Below are 23,979 nucleotides of genomic sequence, written 5' to 3'. Positions count from 1 at the left end.
GCCACTGCTTCTGGGAGCCGCTTGAGGTAAGCGCTGCTCAGAGCCTGCATCCCTGAGATCTCCCCACGTCCCAACCCCCTGACCCAGCCCTGATTCCCCCTCCCACTCTCTGAACCCCTCAGTCCCAGCCCAGAGCACCCTCCTACACCCAAACTCCTCATCCCTAGTCCCACCCCAGAGCGTGCACCCCCTTCCGCACCCCAACCCCAATTTTGAGAGCATTCATGGCCCTCCATACAATTTGTATTCCCTAACGTGGCCTTCAGACCAAAAAGTTTGCCCACCCCGCTTTAATGCTGTCTATTATTGGAGAGACCAGTTACAATTCACAAAACTGATGGATGTGAGAACCTGAAATACATGTAATTGAATAGATGGTTATCAGGGGAAAAGGGAGGGAACTCAGAAATAGGGACCAGATTTCTTGTATTTGTGTAATAGCTCTGAGTGCATAACTGCTTAGTCACTAACTTGTTCAGATAGCTGTACAATTGAAATATTGGCACAAATGATACTGGCACAAAATAGGGAGAAATGGGGCCAAGAGTGGACAGCAGTGCTTAGTGAAGACATGGTTAAGAGAATGCTTAAGGTGATGACTGGGGAGCTGGTCCAGAGCTGAGTGTCTAATTCATTAATTAGAGAGGAACCATGTTACAGTTGGATCTGGTGGATTGTGAACTGTCAAGGTGAAAAGCCAGGAAAATAGTATTGAGATTGGAAGAGAAGGGAGAGCCCATAATCAAAATCAGGATGTCAAGAATCTTCAAAACACTTTACAAACATTAACATTTCTTTCCATTTTCACAGATGTGGAATCAGACAGAAAAGTTTGGCACCTACTTTCTGAAATTTTTGAAGTGTGCAAATGTGTTTCTAGCTTGCACATGCAGCCAACACACTCTGTTCACTGCACATAGAAATTAAGTGCACCTGATGCTTTTAAAAAGCTGGTGTGGGTGGTGTTCCCAGTCTACCTGCGGAGTCTGTCAGAACCAGAATTAGGTCTTGTGGGCTCCTCAGATCATACTGTACAATAAAGATCCAATTTGTAAACTCATTCATTTAAAGAGTGTACATGAAATAGGCTCCTGCAGCTTTAACAAAAACAGAAATCCAGCTGTTCTGTGCTTTTGTTTTCTACACTAAGCAGGTTTTATGAAGATTGTTTAGCAATGGTATAAATAATTCCCTTCATGGAAAGAAGCCAGTAATATACAAAGGACTCTTAGACTAAAAATTATTACATGTAGTTCTGTCTCACTCACTAGCAGAGGCTTCTACAAGGCTTTCTTTTTAAAATTTTCTTTGGCAATGACTCAGCTGAGCTAAAGTCCTAAGAGAATTTTCTGTCCTTGAAAATAACTTGAAGGTTGACAGGGAAATAAAATAGCTGTGTGATCAGCATATTCTTCTGAAGAAATTTGCTTTAGGGGAACAGTCTTTTCTTTTTGTGTGCATCATTGGGGTCAAGTCAAAGGAGAGCATTCTGTGCAAAATCTCCTACTGCTCTGACTGTTCTTGGGATTCTCTCTGGAATCCGAGAGTCAGTGCTGCAGTTCTGCCTGTATTTTTTTTATCCCTCCAGAGCCCCCTGTAAAGGAATCTTAGAATTCCTGTTAAATCTAAATGGGAGGCAAGTTTAGGAATCATGGTATTATCTTTGATAAATAAAAGCCAGCATTCCCTGTTCTAATCTGTGGAGAGTTACCTTTGTGGGTGTTGGATTGACAAAACTAAGAATCTTTGTAGATATTGTCGTGCATCTTCAGAGTTTTTTCTTCTTGCATCTTTTCTGCCAGTTGAAACCATCCATCCCCATTCCTCCCTGCATAAACACTTTTTGCCACAGAATTTACTTCCACCACTTAAAGGAGGTAGTCTGGTTAGTGGGTCTACTGGATGGATAGATTTCTCATCCAGTTCTGTCACACAACCGGATTCCAACTTGAAAATGAGGGGTTTATGTAGCAAAGCAGTAGCCTATTTCTGTTCCATGCATGGGCTGAATAGCCTTGATGATGATAGTCCAGCTGTCTCTTTCTAGACATTTAATCATGGATTAATCTCTGGATATTTGAGCACTAGAGATTTCAGCCCAAGGCAGGTCTTTTCTGCCAGGGAACAAAGAGGCTTGGCTGGGGTTTGAACAACTTGTAGGCAGTTCAAGTTCCAATCAAGATCTTTCTACTAATTGAAGAGGAGGCCTTAACCTGTATTTCTTACTCAATGGAAATCTGTGGACATTGGGGCCTAGAAACCTTGCAGGACAGGACATGGTTTGAAAATGAGACTAGAAACTGAATTATCTGCTCAGGTCTGCCCTTCCAGTTAGAGCTCAGCATATTGCATCAGTGTGGGGTAAACCTGTACAGCTATTGCCTGCACTCAGTACCTTCTGTGGAGGCCTAGAAGTCTTAACTCACTGGGGCTGCAGTTTAACATCTTTTAATCAACATTAAAGTCACTTATAGATAGCAACTGGTTTCTTTACAGGCAAACTTCTGCTAAGGTCTAGGTTGATTTAACTTTCCCATACTTTTAAAACTGAATTTCAGAAGCAGACTAGGTAGATCTTTGTCTTATTGGATTCCTTGTCAGGTTATGAACCTGTTAAAAAAGTTGAGAGTAGGAAATGCTAGCTTTTTTTCCATATGTAGGAAATGTCACCTCTTTCCATCTCCCCCATACCTGCTGGGATTCTTTGTGTTCTGTATTAATCTTCTTTCTTGGAGGCCCTTACCCTATTAACAATCCTACCATGGCCATAGGATCCCTCTCCGCTTTCATTATTACTGCAGTGTCAACACTGGGTATGAGCAATAGGTTAACGCACTAATAGCTGAACCGTATTCAGTCATTGGTTTTCAGATGTAGGGTGGATTTAATTTAAATCACTAGTCAGGAAGACTTGATTTAATCATGGATTTCTACATAAGTGCATTCTTGTTGGTTGTTGTAACCTTAATACATATTCTTCACAACTCGGAGATAGATGTAGGTTTCCTTTTTAGAAGGTACACACTATACATTTTTAAAGTGATTTATTTTGAAAACTTCAGATTAGTTTTACAGCTATATCAGAAAATGAATGATTGGTTGCTTCAATTACCTTTGGTAAATGAAGCAGATGTTTGAGGTCACTGGGAGGTGAACTATCTCCAATTCAACAGGTTACTTATTAATATTTGGAGGACTTTCTTGCCATGCTGTATTTTAGGAGGCGAACATCATCAGACAGACATTTAAATTGTTTCATTTAACTAAAACAACTACATTATGTATTCAATTTCAACAAAAGGAAAGAGTGAGCCCCTTACTGAATGAGGGAGGCAACCTAGTAACTTTTTCCACATCCTGTTAATGTACTCAATGCTTTTTTTGCCTCCGTCTTCACAGATAAGGTCAGCTCCCAGACTACTGCAGTGGACTGCACAGTATGGGGAGGAGGTGACCAGCCCTTTGTGAAGAAAGAAGTGGTTTGGGACTATTTAGAAAAGCTGCATAAGCACAAGTCCATGGGGCCTAATCTAATGTAATCTAATCGCCTTTTATGATGAGATTACTGGTTCTGTGGATGAAGGGAAAGCAGTGGATGTATTGTTTCTTGACTTTAGCAAAGCTTTTGACACGGTCTCCCACAGTATTCTTGTCAGCAAGTTAAGGAGGTATGGGCTGGATGAATGCACTATAAGGTGGGTAGAAAGCTGGCTAGATTGTCGGGCTCAACGGGTAGTGATTAATGGCTCCATGTGTAGTTGGCAGCCGGTATCAAGTGGAGTGCCCCAAGGGTCGGTCCTGGGGCCGGTTTTGTTCAATATCTTCATAAATGATCTGGAGGATGGTGTGGATTGCACTCTCAGCAAATTTGCGGATGATACTAAACTGGGAGGAGTGGTAGATACGCTGGAGGGGAGGGATAGGATACAGAGGGACCTAGACAAATTGGAGGATTGGGCCAAAAGAAATCTGATGAGGTTCAACAAGGATAAGTGCAGGGTCCTGCACTTAGGACGGAAGAACCCAATGCACAGCTACAGACTAGGGACCGAATGGCTAGGCAGCAGTTCTGCAGAAAAGGACCTAGGGGTGACAGTGGACGAGAAGCTGGATATGAGTCAGCAGTGTGCCCTTGTTGCCAAGAAAGCCAATGGCATTTTTGGATGTATAAGTAGGGGCATAGCGAGCAGATCGAGGGATGTGATCATTCCCCTCTATTCGACATTGGTGAGGCCTCATCTGGAGTACTGTGTCCAGTTTTGGGCCCCACACTTCAAGAAGGATGTGGATAAATTGGAGAGAGTCCAGCGAAGGGCAACAAAAATGATTAGGGGACTGGAACACATGAGTTATGAGGAGAGGCTGAGGGAGCTGGGATTGTTTAGCCTGCAGAAGAGAAGAATGAGGGGGGATTTGATAGCTGCTTTCAACTACCTGAAAGGGGGTTCCAAAGAGGATGGCTCTAGACTGTTCTCAATGGTAGCAGATGACAGAACGAGGAGTAATGGTCTCAAGTTGCAGTGGGGGAGGTTTAGATTGGATATTAGGAAAAACGTTTTCACTAAGAGGGTGGTGAAACACTGGAATGCGTTACCTAGGGAGGTGGTAGAATCTCCTTCCTTAGAGGTTTTTAAGGTCAGGCTTGACAAAGCCCTGGCTGGGATGATTTAACTGGGAATTGGTCCTGCTTTGAGCAGGGGGTTGGACTAGATGACCTTCTGGGGTCCCTTCCAACCCTGATATTCTATGATTCTATGCGCTGCATCCGAGGGTGCTAAAGGAGTTGGCGGATGTGATTGCAGAGCCATTGGCCATTATCTTTGAAAACTTATGGCGATCGGGGAGGTCTCGGATGCCTGGAAAAAGGTTAATATAGAGCCCCTCTTTAAAAAAGGGAAGGAGGAGGATCCAGGGAACTACAGGCCAGTCAACCTGACCTCAGTCCCAGGAAAAATCATGGAGCAGGTCCTCAAGGAATCAATTCTGAAGCACTTTGAGGAGAGCAAAGTAATCAGGAACAGTCAGCATGGATTCACCAAGGGCAAGTCATGCCTGACTAACCTAATTGCCTTCTATGACGAGATAACTGGCTCTGTGGATGAGGGGAAAGCGGTGGACGTGTTGTTCCTTGACTTTAGCAAAGCTTTTGATATGGTCTCCCACAGTATTCTTGCCAGCAAGTTAAAGTAGTATGGGCTGGATGAATGGACTATAAGGTGGATAGAAAGCTGGCTAGATCATCAGGCTCAATGGGTAGTGGTCAATGGCTCCATGTCTAGTTGGCAGCTGGTATCAAGCGGAGTACCCCAAGGGTTGGTCCTGGGGCAGTTTTGTTCAATATCTTCATAAATGATCTGGAGGATGGCGTGGATTTCACCCTCAACAAGTGTGCAGATGACACTAAACTGGGAGGAGTGGTAGATATGCTGGAAGGTAGGGATAGGATACAGAGGGACCTTGACAAATTAGAGGATTGGACCAAAAGAAATCTGATGAGGTTCAACAAGGGCAAATGCAGAGTCCTGCACTTAGGACGGAAGAATCCCATGCACTGCTTCAGACTAGGGACCAAGCGGCTAGGCTGCAGTTCTGCAGAAAAGGACCTAGAGGTTACAGTGGACGAGAAGCTGGATATGAGTCAACAGTGTGCCCTTGTTGCCAAGAAGGCTAACGGCATTTTGGGCTGTATAAGTAGAGGCATTGCCAGCAGATCGAGGGACATGATTGTTCCCCTCTATTCGGCATTGGTGAGGCCTCACCTGGAGTACTGTGTCCAGTTTTGGGCCCCACGCTACAAGAAGGATGTGGAAAATTGGAAAGAGTCCAGTGAAGGGCAACAAAAATGATTAGGGGGCTGGAACACATGACTTATGAGGAGAGGCTGAGGGAACTAGAATTATTTAGTCTGCACAAAAGAAGAATGAGGGGGGATTTGATAGCTGCTTTCAACTACCTGAAAGAGGGTTCCAAAGAGGATGGATCTAGACTGTTCTCAGTGGTAGCAGATGACAGAACAAGGAGTTATAGTCTCAAGGTGCAGAGGGGGAGGTTTAGGTTGGATATGAGGAAAAAAATTTTCACTTGGTGGGTGGTGAAGCCTGGAATGTGTTACCTAGACAGGTGGTGGAATCTCCTTCCTTAGAGGTTTTTAAGGTCAGGCTTGACAAAGCCCTGGCTGGGATGATTCAGTTGGGGATTGGTCCTGCTTTGAGCAGGGGATTGGACTAGATGACTTCCTGAGGTCCCTTTCAACCCTGATATTCTATGAAACAAGCATATGAATTTTTGAATTTAGTTAAACATTAAGGTTTTTTTTAAATCAAAATAGTTAAATGAAATATTAAAAAAAAAAAACAAATTAAATCTACTACATCAGCCAGGTCAACCTGAGAAACTTAAATTATTGGCTTGTGCAGCTAACTCAGTCATCTTCATCTTCATTTTCCTGTTTCTTCATAATCTGGAAAAGAAAAACAAACCTTCCTGCTTTTTCAGGTCCCAAACAATTTCTCAATTTGGAATGAATTAGTCCAAAGGAAGAAAATAGTCTTTCTACACCTGCAGAAGAAACTACTGCTGTTAAAAGTGAGATGATCACTTCAACAGTCTCTGAATCCAGGTGCTTAAGTGACTTCCACCAGTTCACTGGTGTGACTTTCTTTAAAACGTCATCAGCAAACATATATTTCTTGAATGGTTCACCCTTAGATCTGAAGTTTATTATAGTTGGCTTTATGGAGGGATGATTGTTGGATGTCCATGTGATAGCCAACTCCTCTTCTTCAGCAGTTAAGATTTGACCCTGGTACCGAGTATTGAGAATATTTGCAAGAAAATGAACTGTAGGTAGTGCTTGTTCCATTCATTTTTTTAATGCTTGTAATTTAACTCTGTCATTGCATATGTCTCTTTTTAAGATCTCACTCAGTTCCTTCCAAATTTCAACAGCATTAGCAATAAAACAGCTATTTCCCTGCATTTTATTCAAGGCAACAGAAATAGGCTTCAGGGTATTCAGCATGTGTTCAACATTTCTCTTAAGCCGAATGTTGAGAACTTTGGCTGTGACGGTGCTATCTATTTTTTCACAATTTTGTTCACAAACTGTCATTAGATTAGGCCAGTTCTTGATATAGTGCCTAAAACAGTCCACTACTGAGTTCCATCACACGTCTTGTGGGAGAGTTAGCTTGGTTCCTCCCACTTTTTTCAAAGCAGCTGCTGCAAAGTGGTTGTTACGGAAGTACTTTGAAATTTCAACAACATGAGCCTTTATTTCTGGAACACTGAAGCTTTTGACTAGGAGGCACATCAAATGAGCACCCCAAGCGTATATTATTAGCTTGGAACTCTCTTCACTCTCTCCTAAATAATTTTGTCTCATCTTGGATACATTTACAGCATTGTCTGTGGCACATACAACAGGATCATTGTGGACATTGCTCCACCTATCAAGACTCAGGTTAACAATTTTATTCTCTAGACCTTTTGCACTCTGCTCAATTTCTCTTTCATACATTTTATCCAGCAATTTGCGTGCTATATCAGCTCTGTTCGGTGGACTGTGTCCTGGTCTTAATGACTGAACCATGTTAATGAAGTGTGGGTTCTCAATTATACGGAAAGGAGAGTTTGTTGCATAAACAAGCTGGGCAATTTTTTCGTCAATTACCTCTTTTTGTAATCTGCTGGTTCTTATCACAAACTTATCTATGGTTGTTTCTGGATGATGGAGATTTTTTTTCTTTTTGTTGCAGGTCATATACTGTAGCTATGTGACATACGTGTTGTGACCAAAACACTATAATTGCCAGATAACTCTGAAACGGTAGAAAATGAGGGTGATCTTGAAGGTGAATAGTCTTCAGAAGCCTGTATGTTGAGGATGGATTCTCCTAAACAAAATGAGTCAATGCAATTATTTAATTATTACCATACTGCTCATTTAGTATTAGTCATTGCATTCACTGACACTCAGTACTACTTTAAAGGTGAAATTGTAAAAGGAAGATCTGCCAATTTCAGCTATTTATTTTTTATCACAACTGCATCTAAAATGATAGTACCATAGAGTAACAAGTATATTTTTTGTAAACATGAGAATTCAAGAATAGTCCAGAAGGAAGACAGGCAGTCCTTAAGAAAGAAGGATGACATGAAAAAAAAATTTACCAACCTGAAGGTAGATCCTGCATGTTCACACATGTTCCCTTCATCTTCAACAGCAGCTTCCTCCTGAGAAGGAACACTTCTCATGATGATGTTTCATTCGGAAAACCAGGCCTTGCATTTCTTTTTTGAACTGTTTAAATTTTGCACCCATGCCTATCTTACCCATGGGTAGAGGAACTTCATTAAAATATTCCCAAACTGGGTCTCTTTTACGGCCTGCTGCCATTATATGTTTTCCCTTCTAGCGAGAAAATGGTATGGTAGATCTCAAATCAATGAAGGCTACACTCAGAAAGACCTCAAGACTTCTGGAATATGCTGCTCAAACAGTTTCACGTTTGTTTCCACTGCCTGCCCCTCCCTTCTTACATTTATCTCCAGACTTTTTCTCCTTTTTCAGATCTAATCTGCCCCTAGCAATCTTCTATTTTGAAACTTTGCACTTTTAGAGAGAGGTAAGGGGTTGACTCTGTGTACACAAATTTGCAAAGGGACAATAGGGTTGAGGTCTGTTATTTCTCACATCTACCTATCTCTCTACATACCTATCAACATTTTTGCTGTTAACAAGCACGTTATCTCTGGAGACACAAATCCACAGTTTGAGAACTACAAAACTAAGCATCTCTGATGGTATCTTCTAGACTGAGCACTGAGTCCCATTGAGTTGATAGAAAGATTAACCTAAATAATCTATACAGTAGCCTCTAGAACCCAATAAGATTGGGTCCGTAATCCGTGAAGTATTGAAACTCATTTACAAAACTTTTCTTAAACATCACATGAGTATATTGTCTCATACAATAAATTAGGATTTATAATCTCCATTCCATGATGAGGTACCTTTGAGCTATAATCTATCTTTAGATAGGTTTTTCCCTCAAAAAGCATTTTATCAAAAAAATCCGATTTAAATAAAAAATAAGATTTAAATAAAAATAATTTAAATAAGAAAGCTTATGCTCAAATAAATTGGTTAGTCTCTAAGGTGCCACAAGTACTCCTTTTTTTAAAAAAGGTGAGTAGTCTGAAATTAGAGAAGTTCTTCATAGTAAGTGATATGATGTTCTCATAGCAGCTTCTGGGTTTTTTATCCATTCATTTAGATGACCACTAGCAGTCGGTTCTTGTGTTGGACAATTACATGCTGTAGTTTAACTGTCTGGGTGGCAATGGGTTGGCGTAAAATTTAAAAATGTCCATAGAACCAATTTTATTTAAATTTGACCATTTTCTCACTCTCTGGTTTGCAGGAACCAATAAAATCCCGTGCCCCTCAGCTTCATTTAGAGTACAGGTTTTATAAACAGCTCGGCAGTGCAGGTAAGTGAGTTTTTCCTCTCGTCTCATACAGAATGCTTATGCCTGGTTTTCAAGCAAATATTGCTGTAATAGTAACTGATGTTTGTGGCACATGACTGTCATTTGAAAACTTTATAAGGGGCAAATGAATCAGGCCTACCAGTAGCAATCTTTTAGAAGAGATTTTACTGGAATAGTAATTTAGCAGCATGATAAATAAATCCTATGACATTAAAACCTTATAAAGTGACCCACACCCTCCTCTTGTGTAATCTGGGCTATCCAACCGCTGATAATCGCTATGCTTGGTGAATTTGATAACTGCAGATGAGGGTCATAAATCCATAGATGGTGATTGTGTTTGTAATACATGGGGACCTTCACTGATCTAAAAACAATCTAGAACCAATTTACTTTGTACATATCTATGTACAAAGAACTGTAGTATGTCAAGGCACACTCCAGGACTTTCAGTGCTCTGTAACATTCCCACGTGGGATATTACTTCATGGCAAACTGATGTGCTGTAGGTTCACATCCTGGTTTGCTATGCAGTAGCTTGCTCTGTAGACAAGCCCTATCTTGAGGCCTCTGTGCTGTGCTGAGAACTAGGGTAGGAATAAAGAATCTGTTCACAAGAATACACCACTTCTAAATATATTCTGATGTACAAGAAATATTCAGGACTAATTTTGATGATAGTTCATTGACTTAGGGTTTTATATTAAATTTTATACAATTAATCACTGCTTGGATTACTTCATTGATTGAAGTGCAAACTGTCTTTAGCTTCTAGTGAATGACTCATCAGACCTGTGGTGGCCTCTGCTGGACAACTCTGGCTCTTCTGAGGTCTGCCTCAAATTTCCCCTTAACTCAGGCTTTCTTAAAAAGTCCACACAATATAGATATTCAAAACATTTCCCCTTCTAGGGTCCAATTTATTAAGTCCTGCACCAAGTCTTCAAAAGAAAACTTTTATAAAGTCTTCATTCCAGTTTCGGCTGTGCCCAGCCCCTCTTCCCTTAAAGTCTTTAAGATTTCATTTTTCACCCCAGTCACAATCTGGGCACAGCCTGTTCTTTTTAATGGTCTGTCTTCCCTTCAGAGTTCAAACACTCTTCTGTTCCAGTTCCAAGCTGGGCATAGCCCTTTCTGCCTGAGGGTCTGTCTTCTGCTCTCCCAGCAGCTGTTCCCTATTGGTCAGCCTTCTCCACAGCCCTTCTGTGCTGGTATCTTCTACCTGTTATCTTAGAGCCCTACAGGAGCCTTCTTACTCCCTGAAGCATTGGCAGACATCTGCCACCAACCCACCACTGTCTGTCTCCCCCATATAAGGCTCACGTGCCTTCCCTTAAACCCAGCTGGGCAACAGGTAATCAGACCCAATGCACTGGACCCTGCTCCCTTTCTTTCAAGGGCCATTCACTCTGACAACTTTCAATAAGCAGAAGAGTTTGCTTTTGTAAGTTTAAAAAAGTAGACTTGTAGATGGAAGGCTTACCAAGGTAAGTGATGTGTGTCCAAGAGGTGGGTACACACTTCAGTCACAGGGCATGTACAACAATAAATAAATTGGATGTTTTCCATATTAAAGCTTAGTCTACACTTAAGTTTTGCTGGCATAGCTATGCAGTTAGAAGGTGGAAAAAAATGATATCCCAAACTGACTTAGCTATGCCAGCAAAAGCCCTTGTGTAGACAGTTATACCAGCAAAAAATTGCTTTTGCTGGTGAAGTTTATGTACTTCATGGAACTGGTATAAGAACTCTGTTACAGGTGTAAGCTCTCTTCCCACTGAAAGGATTTGCTGGTATAGGAATAGCCTAGATAAGGCCTAAATTTGTTTTCCTTTTTTATATGTAGCATTTGTGGTTGGGGCCAGCTGTGGAATTGGAATTCAGGTGTATGTGTTAGGAACAGGGCAAATATTGAAGTTTCATGTCCCATCAGCTTTTTAATAAGGCACTTCTAATATTTGAGCGCATCTAGAGGTTAAAAAGACCATTAAATAGAACACAACACATTAAAAGGAGGACCAACTCTTAAAAAACTTATTTCTCTGCTTCCAAATTACTAGAAATGTTGTGAGAAATCCAATATAGAGGCAGAGTGAATGCTTTCTAGATCTTTGTTTTGTTGATAAACCAGACTTATAGCTTCAGCCCTATTACTGAGGAATTGTGAAAACACACTTATTTCCCTTGGGGATTCTCTATCCCTATTCCACAGAATTAAATTTCCAGCATACAAATCAGATGGCAAAGAATTATCTTCTTAGTTTTTTTTTAAATAGAAGCATATTCTGGAGTTTTTTGACTACATAAACTGGACAAGCACAATATGTGGTCATTTAAAATGTGCAGGCAAAGTAGCCACACTCTTAATTTCTGCCAGAAGGCGAAAAGTTTGTACTGCTGTATTCGTTTTGACGGAGGTTCAACAATCCGATCAGACGCTACTGAAAGCAGTAATGGGCGGCAGAAATTACTTTTGTCCTAACAGTGTTGTTGTGCAAAAGAATGGTTATTTCAAAATTCCTACCTCTGTGCAGCTAAATATTTTATCTCTAGGCTACCTAGATAAAATTTCCAGGAAGGTCAGAGCACCAGCAGCTGGAAGAAGGTGTGCATGAAAGAACAGAGATGCTGTTGCTTCAAAGTGGCAGCTCTGTCAACTGCTTTGCATCCCTTTTCATTGAAGGGATTGAGGCAGGGGTTATCCATTGTAACTTTTGGCTGCTGCTGCAGCCTCAAGGAAGAACTAATTTATGATGCAGCAGCAGACACAAACCAAAATTAAAGTTTTTACATACTTTTCCTGAAGAGGGCCTCAAAATGCAGCTGTTTAAAATGACTGTTGTGGCTGGGTTGGTCTTTTTTAATGTTTTTTACTATTGCTGTGTATGAAGTAGTTTAAATTCCTATATTCGTAGAAATTCGAGGTAGAAGAGCCCCCTTAAAACATCTGAGCCATCTTTCTGCTGATGCAGGATTGTTCTCTACAGAAGATCATTTTGTCCAGTCTAGTTTTTAAATGTCTCAAGTAATGAGGCTTCCAACTCTTCCTTTGGTATACTATTTCATATCCCAATTTATCTGTCAGAACAAGTGCCAGCTTCCTCCTTTCTTCGGGGGTGCTCAACCCCCACTCTGGCTCAGGACCGCCACCACTCCACCCCTTCCTCAATCCCCCACCCTGCCCCACCTCTTCCTGGATAACTCCCCCCCTCCCCCCAGCGCCTCCTGCACACCACAGAACAGCTGATCGTGGCAGACGGGAGGCGCTGGGAGGGAGTGGGGAGGAATTGATCCCCGGGTCCGTTGGTGGGCGGGAGGCGCTGACGGGGAGGGAGGGAGGGAGTTGGCTGCCGGTGGGTACTAAGCACCCACTGTTTTTTTTCCGTGGGTGTTCTAGCCCACTAAGTCTGTGCCTATTTCTGTTAGGATTTGTTTCCCAGTATTTAGCCTAAATTTTATAGATTTCTTATAATGCACACCCCTGAGCGATGTAAGTTACATTGACCTAAGTACCCGTGTGGACAATGCTATGTTGGGGAGAGAGCTTTTCCCACTGAAATAGATACCACCTCTTGTGGAGGTGGAGTTATTATGCTGATGGGAGAGCTCTATCCCGTTGGCACCTTCACCAGATGCGCTACAGCAGCTGCACTGCTGTAGCACTTCTAGTGTAGACTAGCCTTCAAATGACCCCACATTTGGATCACTTCCCTACCCTTTACTCCCGTGAGGTATAGCAAATTTCAAAACAATTGGTGTAAATCTACAGATTTTAGGTCACTTAGCAGAGTTGTCTTTTGAACAAGAGGGGCTTCCCCTCCTCAGCTAGAGCAGAGGTGGTACTTCAGTGTAATACCCCCAACTCACATTGCTTTCCAAGAGAGTTCTGCAGCTCAGCACCAGAGGCATTGTCGCAAGTATGAGTACACAGAAGTAATTCTTGAAAAACAGGTTTCAGAGTAACAGCCGTGTTAGTCTGTCTTTGAAAAAAGAAAAGGAGTACTTGTGGCACCTTAGAGACTAACCAATTTATTTGAGCATGAGCTTTCGTGAGCTACAGCTCACTTCATCGGATGCATACCGTGGAAACTGCAGTAGACATTATATACACACAGAGACCATGAAACAATACCCCCTCCCACCCCACTGAGCTGTAGCTCACGAAAGCTCATGCTCAAATAAATTGGTTAGTTTCTAAGGTGCCACAAGTACTCCTTTTCTTCTTGAAAAACAGTTACCAGTAAGTAATTAACCCTTTTCTTGGAGCACTTCCTTTGGACACTGCTAGCTCCCTACTGTTTCCCTTGTCCCTCTTACAGTAATGTTTTCCCAGTATGCCTTTCTAGGACTGCCTCTTTAAATTTGCCAAATAGGTGCGGCCCTGAAGTGGCTGTCGTGCAGTTTACTTCTGCTTGCTGCAGCTCTCTGCTTGCAAGCTGGTAAGTATCTTTTTTTCTTCAGCTTTTTTTGTCTTTGTTGAGTGAAACCTTTAGTGGTAAGGTGACCAGATGTCCCATTTTTTGGGATTTTTTTGTATATAGGCACCTATTACTCCCAACTCCCATCCCATTTTTTCACAGTTGCTGTCTGGTCACCCTATCTAGTGGCCTACAACCTTTTTGTTTTTCTTTCTGCCATTTTACCTCAGTGTAGATAGTCCTATGAAAGTCCTTGTTTCTAGTCTGTACTCAACTGGCTAGTTCACATAGCCTCCTACAAAAGGAGCTACTTTTCCTTCTGTCTTTATAAAGGGCAGAGTGTGAGAGGTGTGGCTGCCAGAGGCAGTTGGACTAATTTGTGTTTAATAACCTCTATGCAAACTAACCATATTTACTTTTCCTTCAATGTTGATCTTAGAAGGAGTGGCCTGTCAAAAAACTGCATCAACATGACTATATCTGAAAGAGGGAAAAAAGCCTTTTAAATGGTCTCTCCCTATAGCTCAGTAGTGTGAGCCTGAATGAATGCTTGTGAGCATGTATCCTACGTAAAGGATGCTGAGGCTGTTCCCAGCTACGTACAGTATTGAGGTAAAACAATCTTACTTGCTGGAGGGTTGTCACCTGGGAGCTAGTGTTCAGTACTGCATCCATCCACACTCCTTTTGAAGGTTATGGGAGCACCTGGACACTTCTGCCATGAACTTAAACCAGTTCTAGTCAGGTGCAGGACCAGATGGTTAGTCTGAGGCTTGGTTCTGTGCCCTGCGGGCTCCATTTTAAGATCATTGCATTCCATGAACCCCTCTTCTTAGTGTGGCAACTTCTCCACTCTACCAGCAATGGGTTGGCCATTCCTGGCCCTTTAAGAACATAAGAATGGCCATACTGGGTCAGACCAAAGGTCCATCCAGCCCAGTATCCTGTCTGCCGACAGTGGCCAATGCCAGGTGCCACACCTGACCACTGGACTTCCTTCTTGCTGTGAGGCTTTGGTCACATAATTGGCCAGCCCTTCTGTTTCTGTACTGGCAGGGTAATTGTGACACTTCTCCGAAGCACCCAGGGTTGTAAAGTACCTTGCTACCATCTCCCATTAGCATGAGGAAGTCTTGTTTCTATCTGCCATGGGTCAACTCCTTGTCTCGCTGGGCAACACAAGCATTCTCCTCTAGGCCTTGCACACCCTGCTTTGTCTTCAGGTTGGCAATAGGCATACTCCAACATCTGAGTGTGTCCAGCCCCTGTTCTACTGGACATTCACTGTATTCAGATTTTTTACTCCCAAAGGAGCAGTACACCCCAGTTTACCAGTTACAGTCAGATCACCCCTCCACTTAACACACAACACTTAAGTAAGTTTATAGTGAAAACACGTGAAAGTTTATTTAACCAACCACAAATATTTGAGTAATAGCAACTAGAAGTATTGGAAGCAAGTGCTTACATATGAAATAAAATATCATGCATTCTAGACCATAAACTTTATTAAGATATTCTTATGTCTAATGAAATATGGCTTGCCAGTGTTTTTTCAGCCAGGCAGGCTGTGATCCTTTTTTCATGAGACAAGCCATACTGTCTGCTTGTTTCCTAAGTGAAATCTTCCAGGGTGTCTTTGGTGTCCTTAGATCAGGATAGTCCTTTGTTCTTTTCATAAACAGGACACCCTCTGCTGATTGTTTTCTTCCTGTGGCCTCCCTCTCCTTGATTTTTGCAGTCTTTTAATCAGCATCTGGCTCTGTGTGAGACACACAATGACCAGACAGAGCGATTAGTGTCTGATACTTCCTGCTTGAAAGGAACCTGTTGAAGACCTGTTATCTCTTGGTTTCCTGCCTTAACTCCAAAGCGGTGAGAAAGTAATTTCCAGTATAGATACATATCTCCTTCAACAATATCTGTACTTACATTTTGAAATGATTGCAACGCCCATTGGGCTACTGTTCCTTGATAGAGAACTTACATGGCATCCTTTGGTGAATTTAAGTGTGCATATGTGACCCAGGTGATCCTTGTAAAACCTTGTGCATCCCCTGTGCCAGCTGGCACCAAGAGGTTCCAGGGTGACAGTATTGATGTAGAAGTCTACACCATATAGGGCGTTCCAGTCAGCCCCCAATTAGGCCCCAGCATGTCTCTTGTGGCTGATGAAAGTGGTCCAAATCCAGCTCTGGTTTCCCCATGCACTGTCAATCCTAATCACTCATATATAACCTTTTTCTTGAAGCCTCTGAAGTTAATGTCTGGGTAACAGAGTCATAAGCACTCTCTATTAGTTGTCCTACCAGCTGCCTCTCAAGGCTAAATTGGGATCCATCAGTTCAATACACTGAAAGGTCAGTTTGAAGCTGGTTATTGTGTGTGACACTAAAACTGTATCACCCCTTCGTCACAGCTGCTGAAAAATCTTTGCTGCTGTGTCCTTTTGGTCTGCTGGCCAAGTCTTCCCTTCATTCAGGGTGGCTCCTTCCAGCTGGCCCAACAGAATCCCAAACTTCTGGTACTCAGGTAAGCAGTGTCACAGTTCAGATCAACTGTACTTGTATTACCCCCTCCACGGTCTAGCAAGGGCACCCACTCTAAGCTCCATGCTCCTCAGCTGTCCCCCTCTCTTGGGTGGAGACATGCATTTCCTGTCTGAGGTATTTCAAGGCTGCACAGTTCGCTGATTATACTGTGCTATCCTCCAGTGAGGCAGACTGCCTAAGTGGTCAGTATCTGTATTTTGCTTTGTCTTCAGAGGCTAATAATAGTGTAGTTGCCAACCGTTACAAGTTACTACACAGTTTGTTCTAAGCAAGCACCTTTATTCTTGTATCAAATGTGTGATAGAGAAAACATATTAAAAACAAAAACCAGAGATCACCCACTAACTCCAACAAGAGTTCTGGCTAGTGACTAGTCCTTCAAACACACAAAGGGGTTTTCCCATGGTCACCAGTTCACAACAACTTTTGCTCAGAACTAGCTCTGTACTGTCTTATGAGTCTTCAGGGGCCAAAAACCTTCTGGCCTTCCCTAAGGATTGGGGCTCTCTTGGACTACAGGTCCTGTCCATTTGCTGGATCAGAAAGAAGGCCCTGAGTCAGTTTTAACTCGAGCTAGTTAACCAAAAACCCTTTCTTTGTCCATTGGTCCCTGGAGAATTCAGTCTGAACTAGTATATTGTGAGCCTCTCACCTCCCTGGGCTTGTTCCCCAGCCCAGAGCTCGACTCTCAACCTGGTGTATCCCTGCAGCAGCAGCCATTGCTGCATGTGCTCTCTAGCAGACCATGTGGTTCCTTCTACAGTATATGAGGAGAGCGGGAAATGAGGCCAGGGTATCATTTCTGCTCTCTAGCTAAGGAGAGTGGGGAAGGAAGACTGGAGAGAGGCCATCTTCTCTCCCCTTTTCCCACCAACCAGCTGGGGCTCTCTGGGGAAAGGGACAGCTTTCAGAACACAAGTGCAGATCTATGGAGTGTAGGACTCCACACTAGGAACTGGATCTTGCAGGGCCTCCCTTCCCATTCACAGGATGATTTCAATATCAGCTGCTACATAAGCTATTGGAAAACAATGAAACAGAAAATGCCCAGTCTGGTTGAAGTAAGGTAGATATAGATATGTACTAAATTCACTGCTGTGGGTAAGTTGGTTAGATCTAGAAGTTAATCACCTGGACAAATCACAAGACATCTTTGGAGTAAAGCAATTGCTATGGGCAGAACGCGGAACTGAGCTCTAAGAGAGCATAGTCAAGAACATCGTGAATATAAAGTAGGGCTGTCAAGCGATTAAAAGTAATTGTGATTAATCGCGCTGTTAAACAATAATAGAATGCCATTTATTTAAAGATTTTTTAATGTTTTCTACATTTTCAAATATATTGATTTCAATTATAGCACAATACAAAGTCTACAGTGCTCACTTTATATTTATTATAAATATTTGCACTGTAAAAATAAAAGAAATAATATTTTTCAATTCACCTAATACAAGTATTGTAGTGCAATCTTTGTCATGAAAGTTGAACTTCTAAATATAGAATTATGTACAAAAATAACTGCGCTCAAAAATAAAACAATGTGAAACTTTAGCACCTACAAGTCCACTGAGTCCCACTTCTTGTTCAACCAATTGCTCAGACAAACAAGTTTGTTTACATTTATGGGAGATAATGCTGCCTGCTTCTTGTTGTCAATGTCACCTGAAAGTGAGACCTGGCATTCACATGGCATTGTTGTAGCTATGCAAGATATTTACATGCCAGACGCGCTAAAGATTCATATGTCCCTTCACGCTTCAACCGCCATTCCAGAGGACATGCGTCCATGCTGATGACAGGCTCTGCTTGACAATGGTCCAAAGCAGTGTGGACCGATGCATGGTAGTTTTCATCATCTGAGTCAGATGCCACCAGGAGAAGGTTGATTTTTTTTTTTTTTGTGGTGGTGGTTCGGGTACTGTGGTTTCTGTATCGGAGTATTGCTCTTTTAAGCATGCTCCACACCTCGTTCCTCTCAGATTTTGGAAGGTGCTTCAGATTCTTAAACCTTGGGTCGAGTGTTGTAGCGATCTTTAGAAATCTCACATTGGTATTTTCTTTGCGTTTTGTCAAATCTGTTGTGAAAGTGTTCTTGAAACAACATGTGCTGGGTCATCATCTGAGACTGCTCTAACATGAAATATATGGCAGAATGCAAGTAACACAGAGCAGGAGACATACAATTCTCCCCCAATCAGTTCATTCACAAATTTAATTAACACATGATTTTTTTTTAACGAGTGTCATGAGCATGGAAGCATGTCCTCTGGAATGGTGGTTGAAGTATGAAAGGGCATATGAATGTTTAGCATATCTGGCACGTAAATACCTCGCAGTGTCAGCTACAAAAGTGCCATGCAAAAGCCTGTTCTCACTTTCAGGTGACATTGTAAATAAGAAGGCAGCATTAGCCCCCATAAATGTAACAAACTTATTTGTCTTAGCGATTGGCTGAACAAGAATTAGGACTGAGTGGACTTGTAGGCTCTAAAGTTTTACATTGTTTTGTTTTTGAGTGCAGTTATGTAACAAAAAAAAATCTACATTTGTAAATTGCACTTTCACGATAGAGATCACTCTACAGTACTTGTATGAGGTGAATTGAAATACTATTTATTTTGCTTATCGTGTTTACAGTGCAAATATTTGGAATAAAAAAATAATATATAGTGAGCACTGTACCCTTTCTGTTGCAATTGAAATCAATATATTTGAAAATATAGAAAAACATCCAAAAATATTTAATACATTTCAATTGGTATTCTATTGTTTAGCAGTGCGATTAAAACTGTGATTAATCAAGATTAATTTTTTTAATCGTGTTTGATTTTTTTTTGAGTTAATCACGTGAGTTAACTGTGATTAATCAACAGCCCTAATATAAAGACTTTCCAAAATGATTAGATATTCACAATAAAATTCCTGCCAAACTGAGTTTAGTTTTGAGGAGACAGTACTTAGGAAACAGTTCTACATTGCTATTGGGTTCCACAAAGAATGGAAAGGGAACAGAGCTCCAAGCGAAGGTTAAGAAAAGCTGTATTTTCAGATTCTCTCAATATAGAGCATCTGAACAGCACTGAGTAAGGAAGATGTGAGTGAGAGGAATAAATTGATTGTCCATCTATCCCAGCAGAATGAGCTGCAGAGAAGGATGTTTCAGAGTACTTTAAAAAATGGAAATATTTCTATGCTGAATGTCAGGTGATCTATCATATTCCATTAAGATATTTCCATTTGGGTACATAATTCCTTCTCCACAGCTACTAAAAAAGGAAATATGAATCTATCAATGGAACCCCCACTCCCTAGAAATCTTAGAATTGTAGGACTGGAGGAACCTCGAGAGGTCATCCAGTCCAGTCCCCTGCACTCAAGGCGGGACTAAGTATTATCCAGACCATACCAGACAGGTGTGTCTCTAACCTACTCTTAAAAACCTCCAATGATGGAGGTTCCACAGCCTCCCTAGGCAATGAAAAAGGACTGAGATTTATACCAAAAGCTTTACTTGCCCCCCCACTTACCTCCTTGCAGTTTAAATAGTAGCTTGAACTCTGTAATAACCTAAAGTTGCTTATCTATAGGGTCACATTGAAAAGTTTGTATAACAAATTGGACTAAATTCTGACTTTGGGGCATGTGTGCCTGAAAAGCTGTAACTAGGAGACCTGTGGAATGAAAGTACTGTATCCTGACTCTGGGTTACCCAAACCTGAGTTGGCCCCCAAAGTAGGAATTGGGGACACAACCCCTCCATTTGTGTGTACCCCTGATTTTATTAATCACTCCTCTTCATTCTCCCCCATTGAATACTCGTGTTCTTGCTCAGAAGCCCATGGCCATCCAGGGTGTTGGAACAGATGATAAATACTTTTGCACTTTTAGCACCTTTCATCTGAAGATCTCAAAGCGTATTTCAAAAGTGAGAATGATATACCACTCAACAGCTTGAGGGAACTAAGGGAGAAGCAGTGGCTTGCCAAGGGTTATAGAGCCAGTAACAGTGGCAGTGTGTAGAATAGTAACTAGGTCTCTTGACTTAGTCACCAGACCACACTGCCTCATGTGCAATATTCACATTTTGAGACCAAATGGGAAGATAACATTTCCCCTAAAGAAGAAACAAAAGGACTAAAAAGCATCTGTTGCAATATTTTGGATGTTTGGTATTCTCTTGCCTCTGGTTAAGAAGCTCGTGCTGAAGAGTTAAAGGTTTTCTGAAGTTCTCAATCTGTGGATGCTACATATTCACTAAATTTACCATGATAGGGTTAGAATACTGACAGCAAACTTACCATATTCCTATTGTTGCTACTCATCTAAAGAGAGGATATACTGGCTGCCATTTCAGAACATTTTTTAACAGCATTGTCTAAGATACTATTGTGACGGTGCCCCCCATAAGACTTTATGGAAATATACTTATGAATGAATATGACATAACTAGAACGTCTTTTATGCTACATATGCCATGTAACATATCTCTGTAAAGGTTATGATCTACTGAATCTATTAATCCTATTTGTATGGATGTATCATTTTTGTATTCAAAGTTATGAATATTGGCTGCATACTTGTTTGATTCTGAGTAGGTTTTAGCAGTTGGTCAGCTTCCTGAGAAAAGACTATTCTCAGGAAGTGCCCAGTCAAGAAGCCCTTAAGCCAACAATGAACCTGGAGATGCCAGTCCACATCTGGGCTTTCCCAGGAATGTGGCTCGGCTGGTAAGAAACTCAGTCATGTGTGGGCATGTGACTTGCCCAGTTGACTCCAAAATTCCATTTTGTAGCTGGACTTTGCATAGGAGAGAGGAGGGGATCTCCACCCACAAGAGAGAGTCTATTTAAACCCCTGGGAGACCCCTCCATTTTGTCTTCAGCTGGCTAAAGAGGGAGCCTGTCCACCCCCAAAGATAGCTGAAAGAAACTGGAACAAAGGACAGTAACTACAGGGGGTGTGAGTGATTGCTGGACCCAGACTAGAAGATTAGTCTGTAAAAGGAAGCTTACTGGAACTGGTGAGGTTTTTATCTATATTCAGTTTGATTAGAAAAAAACTTGCATCTTTTATGTTGCTTGGTAATTCACTTTGTTCTGTCTGTTACTACTTGGAACCACTTGAATCCTACTTTTTCTGTATTTAATAAAATAACTTTTTACTTATTAATTAACCCAGAGTATGTATTAATACTTGGGGGGGGGGCACAAACAGCTGTGCATATCTCTCTGTCAGTGTTATAGAGGGTGAACAATTTATGAGTTTGAGGTAAAACAGATTTATTTAGGGTTTGGACCCCATTAGGAGTTGGGCATCTGAGTGTTAAAGACAGGAACACTTCTGTAAGCTGCTTTCAGTTAAGCCTGTAGCTGTTAGGGGAAGTGGTTCAGACCTGGGTCTGGGTTTGCAGCAGGCTAGCAGGTCTGGCTCAAACCAGGCAGGGCACTGAAGTCCTCAGCTGACAGGGCAGGAGCAGTAGTAGTCTTGGCACCTCAGGTGGCACCTCCCAAGGGGTTTCTGTGATCCAACCCATGTCAACTATATTTTAATCCTGTACTTAAACTCAAAAACAACAAAAGTATGTGTTAGCAAATGTTGACTTTCTATTGGTGCAAACTCTGCTCCATTGGAACAATCTCAAAATTTTCTTACAGCAAAATAGCCAATGGAACTGTTAGACGTTCAAGAATACCCTGGGCTTCTTCCCAGTCTCTAATTCTTAAACCCTTATTCAACATTTTGACCTTAACTTATGTAACTTGAACAGTAAGATGTATTGCCAGCCATTTACAGGCTTCACTTTAATGCATTGAGATAATGTTTAAACATATACCTAGTGCCAGACTGTTTCTGCTTGATGCATGTGCAGTGAAAACAAGTTTATTTCTGTTCAATAGCGGCCTATTTTTATACTAATCTGCTTGACATCTGACTTAAAGAAATTGGGCCTTGACAAAGACTTGGTTCCTGGGAGTTGAGTATCAACATTCTTACATTGTTAAGTAAAATAGCTTCATTTAGCTTAAACGTGGAGTTTTACTGTGCTGCCACTCATTCTGTGAGCCATATTCTACCTGGACAGATAAAATATTGTGACCACCAAGTGCTATTACTTCCTACCCCCACCCTGTCAAGTTTGAAATTGTTCCTGCAGACAACTGGGGAGAATGTTGAGACTATCCCTGTTTTGTCTGGATTTCTCAGTCTGTCAGAACCTTGTCTGTCTTTAGTACAGCAAAATCCCATGAGGCCTTGTGTGTCTGACCAGCCATATAAGAGATGTCACAGCAGCCAGGGACCAGAGGAAAGGGTTGGGCCTACTTTCTTTACTTCCCTAAGAACAAATCTGTTCTCCTGGGACACCAAGTCCACTGGGTAGTCTCATCACCCTTCAGCCCTGCAGCTTCATCCAGTGAAGTGGCTCAGCAGCCTTCTGACATCAGCAAAATTGAGTCAAGATTATTCTGTTTTCATTTCTTTTTACATAAACTGAACGCATCCTTTTGTCCTTCTGCTCAGTGTGACCCTTCTGCCACTCTTCCACATCTTCTGGCCACAATGGATCCTAGCCTTCTCCTCTTTCGCTGCCCCATACTTATCCCCCCTTCTATACTTCCATCTCTTTCCTTTCACCCCTTTGTTGCGCTCTCAAACCCTACCTCTTCCCAACCTACACAAACCCACAATAATTATACTTTTTTCATAAACAAAAAAACAGTAGATTGAGTGAGGGATAGTCTCTGTATTTTATACTAGTATATCTAAGGATTCCACTGTTTTTAAAGTTTTATTTTCAGTCTGTATACTACTTTTTCTGTAATGAAATATTTGAAGTCCTTATCCATTACTGTTTTGGACCCTTTCTGATTTTCTTTGTATGATGATATTGAATGAGGAAAAACATCTCAACTTGCTGTTTGAGAAGCAGAATCTTTGTCAGAAACGATACCCCAGAGAACTATATAGGATAATGTAGAGAACCGTCATCCTGTTCATGCAAGTCATTTAGTATGTCTATGTATTTTCCCATATATTTGTAGATGTATGCTAGTCTATAGTGTATATTAAATAAGCATCTTCAGAATGCATATATTTTCAGTAAATTTTATTTTCATCAGTGAGTGCCTTATTTGCAATATTCTGTTCACCTTGTGCACCAAACTCTTAATTCTGCTCACCGTTGATTTTTTTGGATTTACTCTGGCACAAATTGACTTGTAAGTACAACTATGTAAATGCAGAGTGAGGAACTGGTCTGCAGGACTCTTCCCTCTTTCTCTGAACACCATTCAACAGTGCACCGAATGTAGCAAATGTTCTGCAGTATTCAAAAATTTGATCATGTAATTAAAGACACTAAGACATAATTTAGATTTTAAGACCAGATGGGGGACCATTATTGTGTAATCTGACTTCCTGCATAACACAGGCTATAAAGCTTCACCTAATAATTCCAGCATCAACTCCATAACTTCTGGCTGAGCTAAAGCATATTATTTTTTGTAGAAAGGCAC

The 23,979-nt window shown here is 41.4% G+C and overlaps 1 protein-coding gene across 15 annotated transcripts in view; it reads left to right on the top strand.

The window, feature by feature from the left end:
* The window catches only part of CSNK1G1 (casein kinase 1 gamma 1), a 258,375-nt gene that overhangs the window by 111,437 nt on the left and 122,959 nt on the right, over positions 1-23,979 (top strand). For 13 of the 15 annotated variants that reach the window (XM_073363225.2, XM_073363224.2, XM_073363223.2 and 10 more), the window contains one exon: positions 9,426-9,495. The exons of 1 other annotated variant lie outside the window; for it this stretch is intronic. In XM_073363225.2, coding sequence (XP_073219326.1) covers positions 9,426-9,495 — 70 coding nt within the window. Of the gene's footprint in view, positions 1-9,425; positions 9,496-23,979 lie in introns of those variants that run through there. One more of the 15 variants, XM_073363214.2, reaches the window with a different exon arrangement.

Source organism: Lepidochelys kempii, chromosome 10 (genome assembly GCF_965140285.1).
Source record: "Lepidochelys kempii isolate rLepKem1 chromosome 10, rLepKem1.hap1, whole genome shotgun sequence".
Lineage (NCBI taxonomy): Eukaryota > Metazoa > Chordata > Testudines > Cheloniidae > Lepidochelys > Lepidochelys kempii.
The sequence above is the reverse complement of the archived record's forward strand: the minus strand, read 5'-3'. Positions and strand labels throughout refer to the sequence as shown.